At 45.0% G+C, this 21,066-nt stretch overlaps 2 protein-coding genes across 5 annotated transcripts; one reads left to right on the forward strand and one right to left on the reverse strand.

Moving 5' to 3' along the window:
• The first annotated feature begins 2,893 nt into the window (after positions 1–2,893).
• LOC109885862 (tRNA methyltransferase 10 homolog C-like) lies at positions 2,894–5,608 on the forward strand. Of its 2 annotated transcripts, XM_031815757.1 has the most exons (2): positions 2,901–4,670; positions 4,734–5,608. In XM_031815757.1, the coding sequence occupies exons 1-2, from the start codon at positions 3,223–3,225 to the stop codon at positions 5,218–5,220; spliced, it is 1,935 nt and encodes a 644-aa protein (XP_031671617.1). In that variant the 5' UTR covers positions 2,901–3,222; the 3' UTR covers positions 5,221–5,608. The 2 variants fall into 2 exon arrangements, with proteins under 2 accessions (XP_031671616.1, XP_031671617.1); XM_031815756.1 differs by having other exon boundaries at positions 2,894–5,608.
• A 2,638-nt stretch (positions 5,609–8,246) lies between these two features.
• On the reverse strand, positions 8,247–20,935 carry LOC116360839 (golgin-45). Of its 3 annotated transcripts, none has more exons than XM_031815737.1 (8): positions 20,863–20,918; positions 20,628–20,645; positions 20,247–20,357; positions 19,565–20,091; positions 14,949–15,148; positions 14,730–14,858; positions 12,962–13,208; positions 8,247–12,858 (listed from the first exon to the last, which is right to left on the reverse strand). In XM_031815737.1, the coding sequence occupies exons 3-8, from the start codon at positions 20,272–20,274 to the stop codon at positions 12,664–12,666; spliced, it is 1,326 nt and encodes a 441-aa protein (XP_031671597.1). In that variant the 5' UTR covers positions 20,275–20,357; positions 20,628–20,645; positions 20,863–20,918; the 3' UTR covers positions 8,247–12,663. The 3 variants fall into 3 exon arrangements, with proteins under 3 accessions (XP_031671597.1, XP_031671595.1, XP_031671596.1); XM_031815735.1 differs by having other exon boundaries at positions 20,247–20,405; positions 20,863–20,913; XM_031815736.1 differs by lacking the exon at positions 20,628–20,645 and having other exon boundaries at positions 20,247–20,405; positions 20,863–20,935.
• Positions 20,936–21,066: the final 131 nt, after the last annotated feature.

Consider the following 21,066-nt stretch of genomic DNA (forward strand, 5'->3'; position numbering starts at 1 on the left):
GTGCCCTCCCTAGACAGGTGGCCTCCCTAGACAGGTGTCCTCCCTAGACAGGTGTCCTCCCTCGACAGGTGGCCTCCCTAGACAGGTGTCCTCCCTAGACAGGTGTCCTCCCTCGACAGGTGCCCTCCCTAGACAGGTGTCCTCCCTAGACAGGTGTCCTCCCTAGACAGGTGTCCTCCCTCGACAGGTGTCCTCCCTAGACAGGTGTCCTCCCTAGACAGGTGTCCTCCCTAGACAGGAGTCCTCCCTAGACAGGTGCCCTCCCTAGACAGGTGTCCTCCCTAGACAGGTGTCCTCCCTAGACAGGTGGCCTCCCTAGACAGGTGTCCTCCCTAGACAGGTGTCCTCCCTAGACAGGTGGCCTCCCTAGACAGGTGTCCTCCCTTGACAGGTGCCACTACATTATATCCATCAGCTTGTTTGATGTCCAACAGACATTTCTTCTGTACCTCAGAAACACAAGAAATCAAAACTAACCCACTTTACCCAATGCTTTTGCCATACTTCGGAAAACGGGATCCACAAGTCAGACATATGCCGCTCTTTCAAATCAAATCCATTTTTATTGGTCACATACACATATTTATCAGACAAATGTTTATTATTTTGGTATTATTATTATTGCAGCAATAATACCAATATATTACACATCAATACAGGGACATTCCTCTGAATACAATAAATAAAAAACACCGGGCGATGTATATAAACCCTAGATGTATTTAAACCATGGATTGATGATTCTATACATTGGCCATTGAGAGACTTTGAAGCCACTGGTCGGCCATATTGCCACTCCCCAGTAGGCGCAGTCTTCCATTGGAGTGAATGTAATTCTAAAGTATTTCAATTAAATATGCACTATGCAGAAATCACTCCACCATTTCCTGGTTGCTAACATTTAGAATAGTTCGACCTCATTTCAGTTTATGTGACAAAACAAGCAAGTATAGTGTAGAGAATCATTGTACCATCTCAACCGCTGTGAAATATATTAGCCATAACCAAAAAATATATATTTTCAGTGGTTTGAAGCTGGTGTACAAAACCTAAAGTAAAGGACACAAAAATGAAAACACTTACGGGAAGCATAGAAATAGCACACATCTACTGATTCTTAGACTTGTTTTCAATGAGAATGACAGATCTATAGCACACATTTCTATGTGAATTTGGTGGGGTTTTCCAAAAACGTTTATATTGCAGCTTTAAATGTTTCAAGGACAAAATTACATGTATTTAAGTATTTGGGAACAATAACATAAGTAATCTAAAACAATTATACTTTTAAGGAATTTAAAAAATATATATTTTATGTTTCGCTAACATAATATAATTTAAAAGTATGCATTAAGGTGTTTGTAATATAATAAACGTGTCAAAAAACGAATGTAGAATATTTAGCTAGCAACCTCCAAGGAAATTCGCTATTAATTGTGCTAATTTTGTTAGCATTCTGATAATAGAAGCCCAATGGGCTTTTTAGCGTTTTTTGGAGCACCCTTTCTATAGCTTCCAAAATATGCTTTACAACGGTGGGGGAGTGTCAAGATGGAGGCACTGTGGCTTCAACACAGCGCCCCCTATCAAATCAAATCAAATCAAATTTTATTTGTCACATACACATGGTTAGCAGATGTTAATGCGAGTGTAGCGAAATGCTTGTGCTTCTAGTTCCGACAATGCAGTAATAACGAACAAGTAATCTAACTAACAATTCCCAAAAAAACTACTGTCTTATACACAGTGTAAGGGGATAAGGAATATGTACATAAGGATATATGAATGAGTGATGGTACAGAGCAGCATAGGCAAGATACAGTAGATGATATCGAGTACAGTATAACATATGAGATGAGTATGTAAACAAAGTGGCATAGTTAAAGTGGCTAGTGATACATGTATTACATAAGGATGCAGTCGATGATATAGAGTACAGTATCTACGTATGCATATGAGATGAATAATGTAGGGTAAGTAACATTATATAAGGTAGCATTGTTTAAAGTGGCTAGTGATATATTTACATCATTTCCCATCAATTCCCATTATTAAAGTGGCTGGAGTAGAGTCAGTGGCATTGACAGTGTGTTGGCAGCAGCCACTCAATGTTAGTGGTGGCTGTTTAACAGTCTGATGGCCTTGAGATAGAAGCTGTTTTTCAGTCTCTCGGTCCCAGCTTTGATGCACCTGTACTGACCTCGCCTTCTGGATGACAGCGGGGTGAACAGGCAGTGGCTCGGGTGGTTGATGTCCTTGATGATCTTTATGGCCTTCCTGTAGCATCGGGTGGTGTAGGTGTCCTGGAGGGCAGGTAGTTTGTCCCCGGTGATGCGTTGTGTAGACCTCACTACCCTCTGGATAGCCTTACGGTTGAGGGCGGTGCAGTTGCCATACCAGGCGGTGATACAGCCCGCCAGGATGCTCTCGATTGTGCATCTGTAGAAGTTTGTGAGTGCTTTTGGTGACAAGCCGAATTTCTTCAGCCTCCTGAATCATACAAACTGCAATTAAGGTCCACTCTTGGTGGAGGGGTCCGGGGCTCGGCGGTTCCACCCCTCCACCTCCATCAGCTGGGACACAGTGTTCTCCACCTCGCGACGCGTCATCTGCTGTTCGTAGGACATATCGAACACCAGCGGCTTAGTTTATAGTCACCTAGTTTATATACGAACCATTGAGCAGGACTCAGGTGAAGTTTAAACTCAGTTGGTAGTTTAGGGTAATTTCCGGTTCCAAATTGTCTCTTGCATTAAACGTTGTTTACTATGTATTGACGTGGGAAAATAACATATATTTTTTGTATGATTGGTGAAATGTGAGACAGTCTTCTGTACAAATTGTTATGCCCAGAACATTAATCCCGGAACAAATATTTTTTGCACTTGCATCAGCACGACTGAATAATGGCGTTGCACACGTTTTCAACGTGACCTTTCAACATTCTTTTCGATGAGCACGGATGTAAAATTGAATTCAGACTGACACAAATGTAAGACATTCAATGGAATACTACCACGATTATATGATCCATTCTGTCCTTGTTGAGAGTGGACCTTAATTGCAGTTTGTATGATTTTTTCTCTTCTCGTGATTATGGAACATAAACACAGTCGCTTTCTATCTTGTCTGCACGTCGAACGGTATTTCCTCCTCTCCGGATGGACACTTCTGGAACTTTAAATATAACGACGTGAGTGTCAACATCTTGACTCCATTTGCATGTATCATCAAACCATTGAAATGATGAGGTTTCTCACCCCACCGCTTTTGAACGAGCTGCGTCGGCGTATCCCGCTGGTATCCACTGTCGCAAATAAACAGCTACCACTCACCTGCCTTCTCCCACCCCACCACTCTGCACCCCTAAACCGGCCTCTCTATACTGGGGCCACACTAAGAAAAGATGTACCCCTCCCTCAGACTAAAGAAGATCAGACTGAAGAGAAACTGGACCTGGACATATGGAAATCTGTGATGAGGTTTCAGGTCCCAGCGATGGAGGAGGAGAAACAGGGAGGTGAGGAGGGAGGTGGTGGTGCTGCTCCTTCAGGACCAGGAGGAGGTGTAGCAGGGCAGGAGGAGGTCTCCCCACTGGAGGCCACCAGAGAGCTGGTAGTGATGTGGCGTCAGGCTGGGAAGCTGGTGCCAGAGATCATGACTGACGAGGAGCTGGGGATCCTGGCTGAGTTCCAAACCAAGTCCTCCAAGAAGAAGTACCTGAAATACCTGGCCATCAAGGAGGGCCACAAGAACAACCACAAGCAGAAACAGGAGAAGAAGAAGGCAGAGAGGAGTGAGAGGTTTCTGGAGGACGATAGGATCAGGCCTGGCGGTGTGAGAGGAGAGGAGGGGGAACTGAGGAACACTTTCCTTCTCCAGTTCTGGGGTCGTTCCCTGGACAAGCTGCTGGGGTGGAGGTCGGCCCAGGCCGTGGTGTTCGGCCAGCCGCTGGTGTTCGATATGTCCTACGAACAGCAGATGACGCGTCGCGAGGTGGAGAACACTGTGTCCCAGCTGATGGAGGTGGAGGGGTGGAACCGCCGAGCCCCGGACCCCTTCCACCTACACTTCTGTAACTTGCAGCCGGACGGGGGTTACCACAGGGAGCTGGTTAAACGCTACGGCGCCGAGGCCTGGGAGCGCCTCCTCATCACCTCCACAGAGCAACGTCACGTGGACCTGTTCCCCCGGGACGACCTGGTCTACCTGACGGCTGACTCCCCCAACGTCCTCCGTACCTTCGACAACTCTAAGGTCTACATCGTGGGCTCCATGGTGGACCGCTCCATCCAATCAGGGCTCTCCTTGGCCAACGCCAAGCGTCTGAAGCTGAATACGGCCCGTCTGCCGCTTGATGACTTCCTCCAATGGGAGACGGGGGCCAAGAACCTGACCCTGGATCAGATGATACGCATCTTGCTGACACTGAAGGAGAGTGGGAGGTGGGAGGAGGCGCTGGAGCACGTACCCAAGAGGAAACATGATGGATTCTACCAGGACAGAGACTCAGATAAGGACAGGAGGTTTAGTGGCAGAACCAGAGGAGACACAGGGTTCAGGGCTGGGGACAGAGACTGTGATAGAACATTCAGAAGTGGGGACAGAGAGAGGTCATTTAGTAGAAGAGACAGTGTATTGAAGAGAGGAGACAGTGACAGAGCAATCAGGACTGGAGACAGAGGAGACAGTGACAGAGCAATCAGGACTGGAGACAGTGACAGAGCAATCAGGACTGGAGACAGAGGAGACAGTGACAGAGCAATCAGGACTGGATACAGAGGAGACAGTGACAGAGCAGTCAGGACTGGAGACAGTGACAGAGCAATCAGGACTGGAGACAGTGACAGAGCAATCAGGACTGGAGACAGTGACAGAGCAGTCAGGACTGGAGACAGAGTAGACAGTGACAGAGCAATCAGGACTGGAGACAGAGGAGACAGTGACAGAGCAATCAGGACCGGAGACAGAGATGGTATGGAGGAGTGGAGACAGAAACAGATGAATGGTGTGGTCAGAGAGAGAGGATCCACTAGCAGACATAAAGACAGTGTATTCAGTAGCAGAGACACAGTAGCAGTCAGTAAGGAAGCAGCAGGGGATGCAGAGAACAGACAGAACACACAGACCACCACCAGGGTACGGACATCACTAAAAACCAAGATGGAGGATCGGAACAGTACAGCCAAGAGCGGGAAGAAATTGCAGGAGGAAGAGTAGCCTTATTGGGCCAAATATTCTGAGACATTTCTCCTTTGAATGTTCTTCAGTTTCACCCTGTTGTGTTAATGGATTCAGAGCACTTCTAAATGCCTTGAACACCTGACAGGTGTGGCATATCAAGACGCTGATTAAAACAGCATGATCATTACACAGGTGCACCTTGTGCTGGGGGACTATAAAAGGCCAGTTCGGCAACAGCTTCAGGTGGACCATGAACAGAAACATTTTTTGATAAGCAACTCAGTGAGACTGTTGATTGTTTGGAATCGTTGGCGTATTTGCTACTTCGTGTCAATGAGGGAAAACATATATAAAATATATAGTGAAGTGTTTGTCCCATGTTTGACGAGCTGAAATAAAAGATCCAGAACATTTTCCACATGTACAAAAAGCTTATTTCTCTCAACATTTGTTTTACATCCCCTGTTAGTGAGCATTTTTTATTTGTCAAGATGATCCATCCACTTGACAGGTGTGGCATATCAAGAAGCTGATTTAAACAGCATGGTTGTTACACAGGTGCACCTTGTGCTGGGGTACAATAAAATACCACTTTGGCAAAAGCTCCAGGTGGACATTCCTGCAGTCAGTCAGCCAATTCCAACGCTCCCTCAAAACTGGAGACATCTGTTGCATTGTGTTGTGTGACAAAACCACACATTTTAAAGTGGCCTGAGGGAGTGTGCAGTTGGCATGCTGACTGCAGGAATGTCCACCAGAGCTGTTGCCAGAGATTTTAATGTTAATTTCTCTACCATAAACTGCCTCCAAAATCGCTCCCTCCATGCGTCTAACCGGCCTCACAACCACAGACCAAGTGTAACCACGCCAGTCCAGGACCTCCTCATCCGGCTCACTAAACAGTAAATAGATTTAACTCATCTTTAATTTTGTTTTCTGACATTAAGGAATTTAGAAAAATCTTTACAAAGTGAAAATGGTCAACATCAACAACTGTGAACCCCCCCCAAAAAAACATTCTTATTTATACTTTCATCTACTTTCGTTTTCTTAAAAGTGAAATGTTTTCAGGTTCTTCATCGGGGAGATACAATGCCTTCAGAAAGTACAGTAGTCATAACCTTTGACCCTTTGACCCTGAAATCAAAATGGATTCAATTTATATATTTTTTTTATCTCACCCATCTACACACAATACTCCATAATGACAAGGTGAAAATGTGTTGAGAAATTTTTGCAAACGTGTTGGAAAAAGAAATTTGCTGAAATATCTCACGTATTCACACACCTTAAACACAAGATCAAATCTACACTAGAGTTGCGACCAAGACAGTGGATGTTCCTGACTAGATAGTTTAGACTTACTTGAACATCTATGGAAAGACCTAAAAAAAAAATGGCCGTCTAGCAATGATCAACAACTAATTTGCCAGAGGGTGAATAATTCTCACCCATCTACACACAATACCCCATAATGACAAAGTGAAAACCTTAATGGTCAATACCTTAGATAAGCACCTTTGGCAGCCATTAAAGCTGCTAGGCTTTCTGGGTAAATCTCTTAAGAGCTTTTCCACACCTGGATTGTGCAACATTTGCCCATTTATTATTTTCAAAATTCTTCAAGCTCTGTCTGTCAAATTGGTTGTTGATCATTGCTACTCAACTATTTTCAGGTCTTGACATAGATTGTGAAGTAGATTTAGGTCAGCAGTAACTCGACCACTCAGGAACATTCACTGTCTTCTTGGTAAGCAACTCCAGTGTAAATGTGGCCTTGTGTTTTAGGTTTATTGTCCTGATGAAAGGTGAACTCATCTCCCAGTGTAGATGTGGCCTTGTGTTTTAGGTTTATTGTCCTGATGAAAGGTGAACTCCTCTCCCAGTGTCTGGTGGAAAGCAGACTGAACCAGGTTTTCCTCTAGGATTCTTCCTGTGTTTAGCTCCAGTCTGTTTATTTTTTATCCTGAAAAACTCCCCAGTCCTTAACGATTACAAGCATACCCATAACATGATGCAGCCACCACTATGATTGAAAATAAAGAGATGGTACTCAGTAATGTGTTGTATTGGATTTCCCCAAACGTAACACTTTGTATTCAGGACAAAAAGTTCATTTCTTTGCCACATTTTTTTGCAGTATGACTTTAGTACCTCGTTGCAAACAGGAAGTATGTTTTGGAATATTTGTTATCCTGTACAGACTTCCTTCTTTTCATTCTGTCATTTAGGTTAGTATTGTGGAGTAACTACAACCATGTTGATCCATCCTCAGTTGTCTCCGATCACAGCCATTAATCTCTAACTGTTTTAAAGTCACCATTGGCCTCATGGTGAAATCACTGAGTGGTTTCCTTCCTCTCCGGCAACTGAGTTAGGAAGGACACCTGTATCTTTGTAGTGACTGGGTGTATTGATACACCATCCAAAGTGTAATTAATAACTTCACCGTGTTCAAAAGGATATTCCAATTTTCACCCATCTACCAATAGATGACCTTCTTTGTGAGACATTGGAAAAACCTCCCTTGTCTTTGTGGTTGAATCTGTGTTTGACATTAACTGCTCGACTGAGGAACCTTCCGATAATACAGAGATGAGGAAGTCATTAGAAAATCATGTTAAACACTATTATTGCCCACAGCGAGAGTCCATGCAAGTAATGTGACTTGTTAAGCACATTCTCACTCCTGAACTTATTTAAGCCACAACGAGAGGGGTTGAACACTCGATACAGTAACTGAAAGGTTGCTGGATCGAATCCCCGAGCTGACAAGGTACAAATCTGCCATTCTGCCCCTGAACAAGGCAGTTAACCCACTGTTCCCCTGAACAAGGCAGTTAACCCACTGTTCCCCTGAATAAGGCAGTTAACCCACTGTTCCCCTGAACAAGGCAGGTAACCCACAGTTCCCTGGGCACCGAAGAAGTGGATGTCGATTATGGCAGCCCCAGCCGCACCTCTCTGATTCAGAGGGGTTGAATGCGGAAGACACATTTCAGTTGAATGCATTCAGCTGTACAACTGACTAGGTTTCCCCCATTTCCCTTATTGACTCGACATTCCAGCTTTTCATTTTTTATTCATTTGTAAACATTTCTGAAAACATAGTTCCACGTTGACATTATAGAGTACTGAGGACAGTGACAAACAATGAATTTAATCCATTTTAAAATTCAGGCTGTAACACAACAAAATGTGGACAAAGTCCAGGGGTCCTTCCTGAAGTATTCCACACAAATATAGATCTAATATCATTGGGTATCAGATGATTTCTGCTCGAATCTCACTGGACAGCAGAAACGCTGCCTTTCTGCCTCCTCCCAGTGCAAACGGACGATACAGCAACATCTTCGGGTCACTTCCCCTCTGCAAAGAATCCAGAAACACCTTGAATATGTAGGGAACCTTTTACCTTTCAACTAAAAACCTTCTGTCTGTCAGAAACATCCTCTGACCACAGCCCTGCCTCTCCTGTTTCCACACATCTACAACCTTCTGTCTGTCAGAAACATCCTCTGACCACAGCCCTGCCTCTCCTGTTTCCACACATCTACAACCTTCTGTCTGTCAGCAACATCCTCTGACCACAGCCCTGCCTCTCCTGTTTCCACACATCTACAACCTTCTGTCTGTCAGAAACATCCTCTGACCACAGCCCTGCCTCTCCTGTTTCCACACATCTACAACCTTCTGTCTGTCAGCAACATCCTCTGACCACAGCCCTGCCTCTCCTGTTTCCACACATCTACAACCTTCTGTCTGTCAGAAACATCCTCTGACCACAGCCCTGCCTCTCCTGTTTCCACACATCTACAACCTTCTGTCTGTCAGAAACATCCTCTGACCACAGCCCTGCCTCTCCTGTTTCCACACATCTACAATACTCATCAGATCAATTCAATAAATATAACCCTCAGAATAAATAAAAAACCTGATGGTGAATCAATCATACTGCTTGGGAGGCAGGTAGCCTAGTGGTTAGAGAGATGGGCAAGTAACCGAAAGGTTGATGGATCGAATCCTCGAGCTGAACAAGGTTAAAATCAGTCGTTCTGCCCCTGTAGGTCGTCTTTGTAAATAAGAATTTGTTCTTAACTGACTTGCCAAGTTAAATAAAGCTTTCACAATCATAACACCATTGAGGAATGCATTTCTATATACACGACATTTCATTTGATAAATAGCATCTTAGCCTGAGTTCAAGTCTTCAGCAGGGTTCTCTCAATAGATGCAGTCTAACACTGAGGGAATCATGACTCACTAGTCTTCAGCAGGGTTCTCTCAATAGATGCTGTCTCTAACACTGAGGGCATCATGACGTCATGACTCACTAGTCTTCAGCAGGGTTCTCTCAATAGATGCAGTCTAACACTGAGGGAATCATGACTCACTAGTCTTCAGCAGGGTTCTCTCAATAGATGCAGTCTAACACTGAGGGAATCATGACGTCATGACTCACTAGTCTTCAGCAGGGTTCTCTCAATAGATGCAGTCTAACACTGAGGGAATCATGACTCACTAGTCTTCAGCAGGGTTCTCTCAATAGATGCAGTCTAACACTGAGGGAATCATGACGTCATGACTCACTAGTCTTCAGCAGGGTTCTCTCAATAGATGCTGTCTAACACTGAGGGAATCATGACTCACTAGTCTTCAGCAGGGTTCTCTCAATAGATGCTGTCTAACACTGAGGGCATCATGATGTCATGACTCACTAGTCTTCAGCAGGGTTCTCTCAATAGATGCTGTCTCTAACACTGAGGGCATCATGACTCACTAGTCTTCAGCAGGGTTCTCTCAATAGATGCAGTCTAACACTGAGGGAATCATGACTCACTAGTCTTCAGCAGGGTTCTCTCAATAGATGCAGTCTAACACTGAGGGAATCATGACGTCATGACTCACTAGTCTTCAGCAGGGTTCTCTCAATAGATGCTGCCTAACACTGAGGGAATCATGACTCACTAGTCTTCAGCAGGGTTCTCTCAATAGATGCAGTCTAACACTGAGGGAATCATGACGTCATGACTCACTAGTCTTCAGCAGGGTTCTCTCAATAGATGCTGTCTAACACTGAGGGAATCATGACGTCATGACTCACTAGTCTTCAGCAGGGTTCTCTCAATAGATGCTGTCTAACACTGAGGGAATCATGACTCACTAGTCTTCAGCAGGGTTCTCTCAATAGATGCTGTCTAACACTGAGGGCATCATGACGTCATGACTCACTAGTCTTCAGCAGGGTTCTCTCAATAGATGCTGTCTAACACTGAGGGCATCATGACTCACTAGTCTTCAGCAGGGTTCTCTCAATAGATGCAGTCTAACACTGAGGGAATCATGACGTCATGACTCACTAGTCTTCAGCAGGGTTCTCTCAATAGATGCAGTCTAACACTGAGGGAATCATGACTCACTAGTCTTCAGCAGGGTTCTCTCAATAGATGCTGTCTAACACTGAGGGCATCATGATGTCATGACTCACTAGTCTTCAGCAGGGTTCTCTCAATAGATGCTGTCTCTAACACTGAGGGCATCATGACGTCATGACTCACTAGTCTTCAGCAGGGTTCTCTCAATAGATGCTGTCTCTAACACTGAGGGAATCATGACGTCATGACTCACTAGTCTTCAGCAGGGTTCTCTCAATAGATGCTGTCTAACACTGAGGGCATCATGGCTCACTAGTCTTCAGCAGGGTTCTCTCAATAGATGCAGTCTAACACTGAGGGAATCATGACGTCATGACTCACTAGTCTTCAGCAGGGTTCTCTCAATAGATGCTGTCTAACACTGAGGGCATCATGGCGTCATGACTCACTAGTCTTCAGCAGGGTTCTCTCAATAGATGCTGTCTAACACTGAGGGAATCATGACTCACTAGTCTTCAGCAGGGTTCTCTCAATAGATGCAGTCTCTAACACTGAGGGCATCATGACGTCATGACTCACTAGTCTTCAGCAGGGTTCTCTCAATAGATGCTGTCTAACACTGAGGGCATCATGACGTCATGACTCACTAGTCTTCAGCAGGGTTCTCTCAATAGATGCTGTCTCTAACACTGAGGGCATCATGATGTCATGACTCACTAGCTAAAAGCTAGTCCCAACAGTCTTAAAATGTTTCTCCCTCCCTCCCTTATGAATGACTGTCTAATGACAGGTCTGGTGTAACCTCTCTCAAAGAGTTAGACAACCAGGTGAGGGCAGTTCCTTACTAATTAGTAGCCTAGACAACCAGGTGAGGGAAGTTCCTTACTAATTAGTAGCCTAGACAACCAGGTGAGGGCAGTTCCTTACTAATTAGTAACCTAGACAACCAGGTGAGGGAAGTTGCTTACTAATTAGTAGCCTAGACAACCAGGTGAGGGCAGTTCCTTACTAATTAGTAACCTAGACAACCAGGTGATGGAAGTTGCTTACTAATTAGTAGCCTAGACAACCAGGTGAGGGCAGTTCCTTACTAATTAGTAACCTAGACAACCAGGTGAGGGAAGTTGCTTACTAATTAGTAGCCTAGGCAACCAGGTGAGGGCAGTTCCTTACTAATTAGTAACCTAGACAACCAGGTGAGGGCAGTTCCTTACTAATTAGTAACCTAGACAACCAGGTGAGGGAAGTTGCTTACTAATTAGTAGCCTAGACAACCAGGTGAGGGCAGTTCCTTACTAATTAGTAACCTAGACAACCAGGTGAGGGAAGTTGCTTACTAATTAGTAGCCTAGGCAACCAGGTGAGGGCAGTTCCTTACTAATTAGTAACCTAGACAACCAGGTGAGGGAAGTTGCTTACTAATTAGTAGCCTAGACAACCAGGTGAGGGCAGTTCCTTACTAATTAGTAACCTAGACAACCAGGTGAGGGCAGTTCCTTACTAATTAGTAACCTAGACAACCAGGTGAGGGCAGTTCCTTACTAATTAGTAACCTAGACAACCAGGTGAGGGCAGTTCCTTACTAATTAGTAGCCTAGACAACCAGGTGAGGGGAGTTCCTTACTAATTAGTAACCTAGACAACCAGGTGAAGGGAGTTGCTTACTAATCAGGTACCTCAATTCACCAGTCAAGTACAAGGAAGGACCAGAAACCCACAGACACTCGGCCGTCCGTGGAATGACTTTGACACGTGCTATATAATTTTGACCATATTATTTTTGGGAAGCCCAATTGATTCTAAGATGGAATACTTTCAGATTCTCCGAACTCACTTCCTTGTTTAAATCACTTGCTCTGCTCACGTTCTGAAGCCCACAATGTCGTGGGAGGTTCTAAGAGTTATGAGACGGTGACGGACTGAGACATCAGCCAATTAAAATCAACGGTTGTTTCGTCAGCTTCTGCCGTGCTTCCAGTCAAGTCCCGCTCTGAGGCCGCTGTGAAACCAGACGGTTCGACGGAGAGAGAGCCGACTGGTGTTCCTCACAGCGGCCTGCGTTGACCTGTCCAGGTTAAAGGTCACGACCCCTGCCCTCTGACCCCTAGAGTACCAGGATGTCTCCGCTGCAGCGCTCGCAGCAGTTGAAGGTGATGTTCTCATAGCGAGTGTAAGGGTGGAACCGGCCGATGCTCTTCTTATTGGTCAGGAAGGCCGAGGGGGAGGAGTCAGAGATAGAGAGGGGGGAGGTTTCTTCCTCGTTGTCTGAACAGGAAATAGGGTCCAGGATCTTCAACACCTGAGAAGGGAAGGAGGAGAGAAAGACAAAAAGAGTGAGCGGGTTGTTTCTGGATAGAGGCCAGTGTGAGAGTCCTGCTGGGGAGTCCCACTCCACTTCCTACCTTCTCAGCCATCTTCTCAGCCGGCGTGTGTGAGGTGTTAGGGAGCTCTGAGGCCTGTCTTCCTTTTCCCAGCCCGGCTCCACTGCTGCTCCCTGCTGGCCCAACCTTCCCCAGCAGGCGGGAGTTGATGGCGTCCGCCAGCTTGTGATTGGCTAGGGCTAGTTCTCCCGTGCTGAGTGGCTGGCCACTGGGGTAGTAGGTCTGCTGTCGACCCCACTGGAGAGAGACCAGCAGCTGCTCCAGAGACCTGGGAGAGAGACACACATACACATCCTCTGTATCGCTGGTACTGTGGTGGGTATCTCAATTACTTTATGTTCCTATGTGAGTTTTACCACTAGTGTGTTGTATAGAAGTCCTACTGTACCTGTGGGTTAGCGTCATGTCTGTGTGTTGTACCTGTGGGTAGGCGTCATGTCTGTGTGTTGTACCTGTGGGTTAGCATCATGTCTGTGTGTTAGCATCATGTCTGTGTGTTGTACCTGTGGGTTAGCATCATGTCTGTGTGTTAGCATCATGTCTGTGTGTTGTACCTGTGGGTTAGCATCATGTCTGTGTGTTGTACCTGTGGGTTAGCATCATGTCTGTGTGTTAGCATCATGTCTGTGTGTTGTACCTGTGGGTTAGCATCATGTCTCTGTGTTGTACCTGTGGGTTAGCATCATGTCTGTGTGTTAGCATCATGTCTGTGTGTTGTATAGAAGTCCTACTGTACCTGTGGGTTAGCATCATGTCTGTGTATTAGCATCATGTCTGTGTGTTAGCATCATGTCCTACTGTACCTGTGGGTTAGCATCATGTCTGTGTGTTAGCATCATGTCTGTGTGTTAGCATCATGTCCTACTGTACCTGTGGGTTAGCATCATGTCTGTGGGTTAGCGTCATGTCTGTGTGTTGTATAGAAGTCCTACTGTACCTGTGGCTTAGCGTCATGTCTGTGTGTTGTACCTGTGGGTTAGCGTCATGTCTGTGTGTTGTACCTGTGGGTAGGCGTCATGTCTGTGTGTTGTACCTGTGGGTAGGCATCATGTCTGTGTGTTGTACCTGTGGGTTAGCATCATGTCTGTGTGTTGTATAGACGTCCTACTGTACCTGTGGGTTAGCATCATGTCTGTGTGTTGTACCTGTGGGTTAGCGTGATGTCAGTGTTATACCTGTGGGTTAGCATCATGTCTGTGTGTTGTACCTGTGGGTTAGCATCATGTCTGTGTGTTGTATAGAAGTCCTACTGTACCTGTGGGTTAGCATCATGTCTGTGTGTTGTACCTGTGGGTTAGCGTGATGTCAGTGTTATACCTGTGGGTTAGCATCATGTCTGTGTGTTGTATAGAAGTCCTACTGTACCTGTGGGTTAGCATCATGTCTGTGTGTTGTACCTGTGGGTTAGCGTGATGTCAGTGTTATACCTGTGGGTTAGCATCATGTCTGTGTGTTGTACCTGTGGGTTAGCATCATGTCTGTGTTGTACCTGTGGGTTAGCATCATGTCTGTGTGTTGTACCTGTGGGTTAGCATCATGTCTGTGTTGTACCTGTGGGTTAGCATCATGTCTGTGTGTTGTATAGAAGTCCTACTGTACCTGTGGGTTAGCATCATGTCTGTGTGTTGTACCTGTGGGTTAGCATCATGTCTGTGTTGTACCTGTGGGTTAGCATCATGTCTGTGTGTTGTACCTGTGGGTTAGCATCATGTCTGTGTGTTGTACCTGTGGGTTAGCATCATGTCTGTGTGTTGTACCTGTGGGTTAGCATCATGTCTGTGTGTTGTACCTGTGGGTTAGCATCATGTCTCTAGAGAACTCGTCTCTCTCACTCAGCAGGTCTGTGATGGCGCTCTGAGCCTCTCTGGTCTGGTGCTGGAGAGAAACCCTGGCATTGGTCAGCTCCTCCGCCATCACTCTTGAAGAGATACCACACACACACACAACAGTCAGTCGATACACACCGACACACACACACTCCTTCCCTCCGTCACCCCCTCACCCCTACCTGGACGCTAGGAACTTGCTCCTCCAGACATCACATTGTATAGACATGCGTTCCAGCTGTTCTGCTGTGAAGGCCCGGCTGCGACCCAAAGCCTCGTTCTCTAAGATCAGCTGGTTCTTCTCTCTGGCCAGACGCTCAAAATGGTACTGCAGGTCATCACCTACAGAGGCTACCAGCAGCTTCTTCAACTCTCTGTTCACCTATAGGACAATACAGAGCTGTGTCGGTTCAAATATGGACCAGAGTACTGCAGGTCATCACCTACAGAGGCTACCAGCAGCTTCTTCAACTCTCTGTTCACCTATAGGACAATACAGAGCTGTGTCGGTTCAAATATGGACCAGAGTACTGCAGGTCATCACCTACAGAGGCTACCAGCAGCTTCTTCAACTCTCTGTTCACCTATAGGACAATACAGAGCTGTGTCGGTTCAAATATGGACCAGAGTACTGCAGGTCATCACCTACAGAGGCTACCAGCAGCTTCTTCAACTCTCTGTTCACCTATAGGACAATACAGAGCTGTGTCGGTTCAAATATGGGCCAGAGTACTGCAGGTCATCACCTACAGAGGCTACCAGCAGCTTCTTCAACTCTCTGTTCACCTATAGGACAATACAGAGCTGTGTCGGTTCAAATATGGGCCAGAGTACTGTATTTCATGTGCCAACAGATTCTGAAAACACAAGTACTATCCTTATCGGGACAAAGGCAAGTGCTGAAAACTCAGGATCCAGATGAACTCCTACAGTCACTGAACAAAACTCAGGATCCAGATGAACTCCTACAGTCACTGAACAAAACTCAGGATCTAGATTAACTCCTACAGTCACTGAACAAAACTCAGGATCCAGAATAACTCCTACAGTCACTGAACAAAACTCAGGGTCCAGATTAACTCCTACAGTCACTGAACAAAACTCAGGATCCAGATGAACTCCTACAGTCACTGAACAAAACTCAGGATCCAGATGAACTCCTAGTCACTGAACAAAACTCAGGATCCAGATGAACTCCTACAGTCACTGAACAAAACTCAGGGTCCAGATTAACTCCTACAGTCACTGAACAAAACTCAGGATCCAGATTAACTCCTACAGTCACTGAACAAAACTCAGGATCCAGATTAACTCCTACAGTCACTGAACAAAACTCAGGGTCCAGATTAACTCCTACAGTCACTGAACAAAACTCAGGGTCCAGATTAACTCCTACAGTCACTGAACAAAACTCAGGGTCCAGATTAACTCCTACAGTCACTGAACAAAACTCAGGATCCAGATTAACTCCTACAGTCACTGAACAAAACTCAGGGTCCAGATTAACTCCTACAGTCACTGAACAAAACTCAGGGTCCAGATTAACTCCTACAGTCACTGAACAAAACTCAGGGTCCAGATTAACTCCTACAGTCACTGAACAAAACTCAGGATCCAGATTAACTCCTACAGTCACTGAACAAAACTCAGGATCCAGATTAACTCCTACAGTCACTGAACAAAACTCAGGGTCCAGATTAACTCCTACAGTCACTGAACAAAACTCAGGGTCCAGATTAACTCCTACAGTCACTGAACAAAACTCAGGGTCCAGATTAACTCCTACAGTCACTGAACAAAACTCAGGATCCAGATTAACTCCTACAGTCACTGAACAAAACTCAGGATCCAGATTAACTCCTACAGTCACTGAACAAAACTCAGGGTCCAGATTAACTCCTAGTCACTGAACAATTCCAAATAATGTGTTTCATAGTGGTAAAGAACCAAATGCATCTGTTTTTTAAATTTATCTCAATATCAAATAGCCCACCTATAATTTAGCCCAAACAACTACCTCTTTCCCTACTGTATTTAATTTATTTATTTATTTTGCTCCTTTGCACCCCATTATTTTTATTTCTACTTTGCACATTCTTCCACTGCAAATCTACCATTCCAGTGTTTTACTTGCTATATTGTATTTACTTTGCCATCATGGCCTTTTTTGCCTTTACCTCCCTTCTCACCTCATTTGCTCACATTGTATATAGACTTGTTTATACTGCGTTATTGACTGTATGTTTGTTTTTACTCCATGTGTAACTCTGTGTCGTTGTATGTGTCAAACTGCTTTGCTTTATCTTGGCCAGGTCGCAATTGTAAATGAGAACTTGTTCTCAACTTGTCTACCTGGTTAAATAAAGGTGTTCTCAACTAGCCTACCTGGTTAAATAAAGGTGTTCTCAACTAGCCTACCTGGTTAAATAAAGGTGTTCTCAACTGGCCTACCTGGTTAAATAAAGGTGTTCTCAACTGACCTACCTGGTTAAATAAAGGTGTTCTCAACTAGCCTACCTGGTTAAATAAAGGTGTTCTCAACTGGTCTACCTGGTTAAATAAAGGTGTTCTCAACTAGCCTACCTGGTTAAATAAAGGTGTTCTCAACTAGCCTACCTGGTTAAATAAAGGTGTTCTCAACTGGCCTACCTGGTTAAATAAAGGTGTTCTCAACTAGCCTACCTGGTTAAATAAAGGTGTTCTCAACTGGCCTACCTGGTTAAATAAAGGTGTTCTCAACTAGCCTACCTGGTTAAATAAAGGTGTTCTCAACTGGCCTACCTGGTTAAATAAAGGTGTTCTCAACTAGCCTACCTGGTTAAATAAAGGTGTTCTCAACTAGCCTACCTGGTTAAATAAAGGTGTTCTCAACTAGCCTACCTGGTTAAATAAGGTGTTCTCAACTAGCCTACCTGGTTAAATAAAGGTGTTCTCAACTAGCCTACCTGGTTAAATAAAGGTGTTCTCAACTAGCCTACCTGGTTAAATAAAGGTGTTCTCAACTAGCCTACCTGGTTAAATAAAGGTGTTCTCAACTAGCCTACCTGGTTAAATAAAGGTGTTCTCAACTAGCCTACCTGGTTAAATAAAGGTGTTCTCAACTAGCCTACCTGGTTAAATAAGGTGTTCTCAACTAGCCTACCTGGTTAAATAAGGTGTTCTCAACTAGCCTACCTGGTTAAATAAAGGTGTTCTCAACTAGCCTAACCTGGTTAAATAAAGGTGTTCTCAACTAGCCTACCTGGTTAAATAAAGGTGTTTCTCAGCTGGCCTACCTGGTTAATAAAGGTGTTCTCAACTAGCCTACCTGGTTAAATAAAGGTGTTCTCAGCTGGCCTACCTGGTTAAATAAAGGTGTTCTCAACTAGCCTACCTGGTTAAATAAAGGTGTTCTCAAGCTGGCCTACCTGGTTAAATAAAGGTGTTCTCAACTAGCCTACCTGGTTAAATAAAGGTGTTCTCAACTAGGCCTACCTGGTTAAATAAAGGTGTTCTCAACTAGCCTACCTGGTTAAATAAAGGTGTTCTCAGCTGCCTACCTGGTTAAATAAAGGTGTTCTCAACTAGCCTACCTGGTTAAATAAAGGTGTTCTCAGCTGGCCTACCTGGTTAAATAAAGGTGTTCTCAACTAGCCTACCTGGTTAAATAAAGGTGTTCTCAACTAGGCCTACCTGGTTAAATAAAGGTGTTCTCAACTAGCCTACCTGGTTAAATAAAGGTGTTCTCAACTAGCCTACCTGGTTAAATAAAGGTGTTCTCAGCTGGCCTACCTGGTTAAATAAAGGTGTTCTCAACTAGCCTACCTGGTTAAATAAAGGTGTTCTCAGGTGGCCTACCTGGTTAAATAAAGGTGTTCTCAACTAGCCTACCTGGTTAAATAAAGGTGTTCTCAGCTGGCCTACCTGGTTAAATAAAGGTGTTCTCAACTAGCCTACCTGGTTAAATAAAGGTGTTCTCAACTAGCCTACCTGGTTAAATAAAGGTGTTCTCAACTAGCCTACCTGGTTAAATAAAGGTGTTCTCAACTAGCCTACCTGGTTAAATAAAGGCCTACCTGGTTAATAAAGGTGTTCTCAACTAGCCTACCTGGTTAAATAAAGGTGTTCTCAACTAGCCTACCTGGTTAAATAAAGGTGTTCTCAACTAGCCTACCTGGTTAAATAAAGGTGTTCTCAACTAGCCTACCTGGTTAAATAAAGGTGTTCTCAACTAGCCTACCTGGTTAATAAAGGTGTTCTCAACTAGCCTACCTGGTTAAATAAAGGTGTTCTCAACTAGCCTACCTGGTTAAATAAAGGTGTTCTCAACTAGCCTACCTGGTTAAATAAAGGTGAAATTAAACAATTTAAATAAAAGTAAAATTCTGGGGAACAATTAAGGTCCTTACCGTGATTGTCTTCAATTAAAAATAGATTTATTAAAAGAAACAGAAATAGCTTCTTAGCTATGAGTAATTTCTCAAGCAATAATTTAGTTTGGACTGTCTGGGAGTGGCCTGAGTGGTGAAGGGAACAATAGCTGTTATTGGCAGAGAGGTTTGGAACTCTTTCTTATTGGTCTATTAAATTATTAGTCTGTCACCAGGCAGATTTTAACTTTACCTCCTGGTGATGTCACCAGGCAGGCCAAACCTCCACCCCACCAAAACAGGAAGTCTTTTCCAACAGCTCTTACACTAAAAGGGCCTTATCATAATTTTCACAGTAGTTCTCCAAACTCAGTGTGGAAATATATATAAAACACAGTAATATGATGTTTTTGATGGCACTGAGCCTTTACGTTAACTCATTTACGCACCTCAGTCTGCACGTGGAGCTGGTTGAGGAGCCCCTCCTTGTCCTGCAGCAGTCTTCTCTCTGAGTTCTGCAGCTTCTCCATGGCTCCTCTCAGGTCCTCCAGAGGAGGGGAGGGAGAGGGGGGCCGCTCCTCCATCTGCTGCCCAGCCCAGGCCTCTCCTTTCTCCTCAGCCGGACCCACATGACCCCCACTCCGGCTGATGGCGGCACGGGGAACAACGATCCTCACCGCCTCCACCACCATGCAGGCCTCCCGGGGAACCTTCCCCAGGTGGAGCACCCCGTGGGGCTGGGGGGCAGACGGGGTGGCTCTGGGACTGGCTCTGGGGCTCTGTTGGGGGGTGGAGTGGGGGCTGTGCTGGAGGCTGGCGGGGGCAGGGTGCGTCTTCTTGGGGCTTTGTTTGGGACTAGCTACCTTAAGTAGTGGCACCGAAGACAGAGGTGTATCCATGGCACCGATCTCCTTAGCGACTGGGGGCTTGTCTGTCTCCATGCCGTCGCCGGGGCCCCTGACTGGACGGACGGAACCTGGCAAACATTCTGGAATGTTATCTCTCTCTCTCTCAATGTATTGGCTGGAGGAGTTATCAGGTCTCAACATGGCTGTGTGTGATTGGCTGAGAGGATGCAGGGGGAGGATGTAAACAACAGTCTGTGGAATGATAGGGGTGATAACGGCTTACCTCTGTCTGCTACTGCAGCGGTAGACATGATGGTAGAGGAAGTCTTCACAACAGTCCAGTCGAATGGCAGAGGGACAGGGCGGTGGATGACTTCCAGGATGGCAGTTAGATCTCTCTCCCGAAGACAGACAGACAAATGTTGATTCTGAGTTTACCACCCTGTTAGACATGTTAAATTAATCAAATAAAATAAGAAAGTAGCGAGAGAATCTCGACACAGCTCCTGTAACTAGCTAATGGACTTTTTTCTGCCTTCAATTATTTATTTTTTAATATGTTTTGAATTGGTAAAATGAAGAGTCAAAACAGCTGCCCTTTCCAACTAGTTGTTTACTTGGCTAGTTCAGTCTCTGGCTGAGCTCCAGGGATAAAATAACTCACCTGTTATCTGTGGAGGAGCTTTAACAGCAGTGTCAACACATGATCAACACCCAGCCGGTTAGATAAGGATATAAGAGAACGGAGTTCAGCTTTCCTCAACTAACAGTAACTAACAACAACGCAAACCGAGTAGGAAACAACAAACCCTGGACATAAACATTGATAACTAGCATGAGTGTAACGTAGAGAGATATCAAAACGGTATCAGAATAAACATGCACATACTGTTGTTTACCCGATAAAAAATATTTCCTATGTTAAATCTTGGTCGCCATCTTGTTTGTGTTCTCACCGACCGGACACTGTTGGCTTGGCGGACGTGGAGGGGTGTCTGACAGGGAACCGACTCTGAATCAGCTTGGACGATTTCTCATCCATAGTGGGGACAGTAAACAGATATCCCAAATCTGATTCACGATCAGTAAACGGAAGTTGAGAC

Source organism: Oncorhynchus kisutch, unplaced genomic scaffold (assembly GCF_002021735.2).
Source record: "Oncorhynchus kisutch isolate 150728-3 unplaced genomic scaffold, Okis_V2 scaffold601, whole genome shotgun sequence".
NCBI classification, from domain to species: domain Eukaryota; kingdom Metazoa; phylum Chordata; class Actinopteri; order Salmoniformes; family Salmonidae; genus Oncorhynchus; species Oncorhynchus kisutch.

Excerpts from the sequence above, each read along its gene's own strand:
- LOC109885862 (XM_031815756.1), top strand. The coding sequence starts at position 3,223 with ATGTATCATCAAACCATTGAAATGATGAGGTTTCTCACCCCACCGCTT.
- LOC116360839 (XM_031815736.1), bottom strand. The coding sequence starts at position 20,274 with ATGTCTACCGCTGCAGTAGCAGACAGAG. Across the intron at positions 15,149-19,564 it reads AGCTCCACGTGCAGACTGAG|GTGAACAGAGAGTTGAAGAA; the intron begins GTGCGTAAATGA and ends ATTGTCCTATAG. Across the intron at positions 12,859-12,961 it reads CTGAGAAGATGGCTGAGAAG|GTGTTGAAGATCCTGGACCC; the intron begins GTAGGAAGTGGA and ends TTCCCTTCTCAG.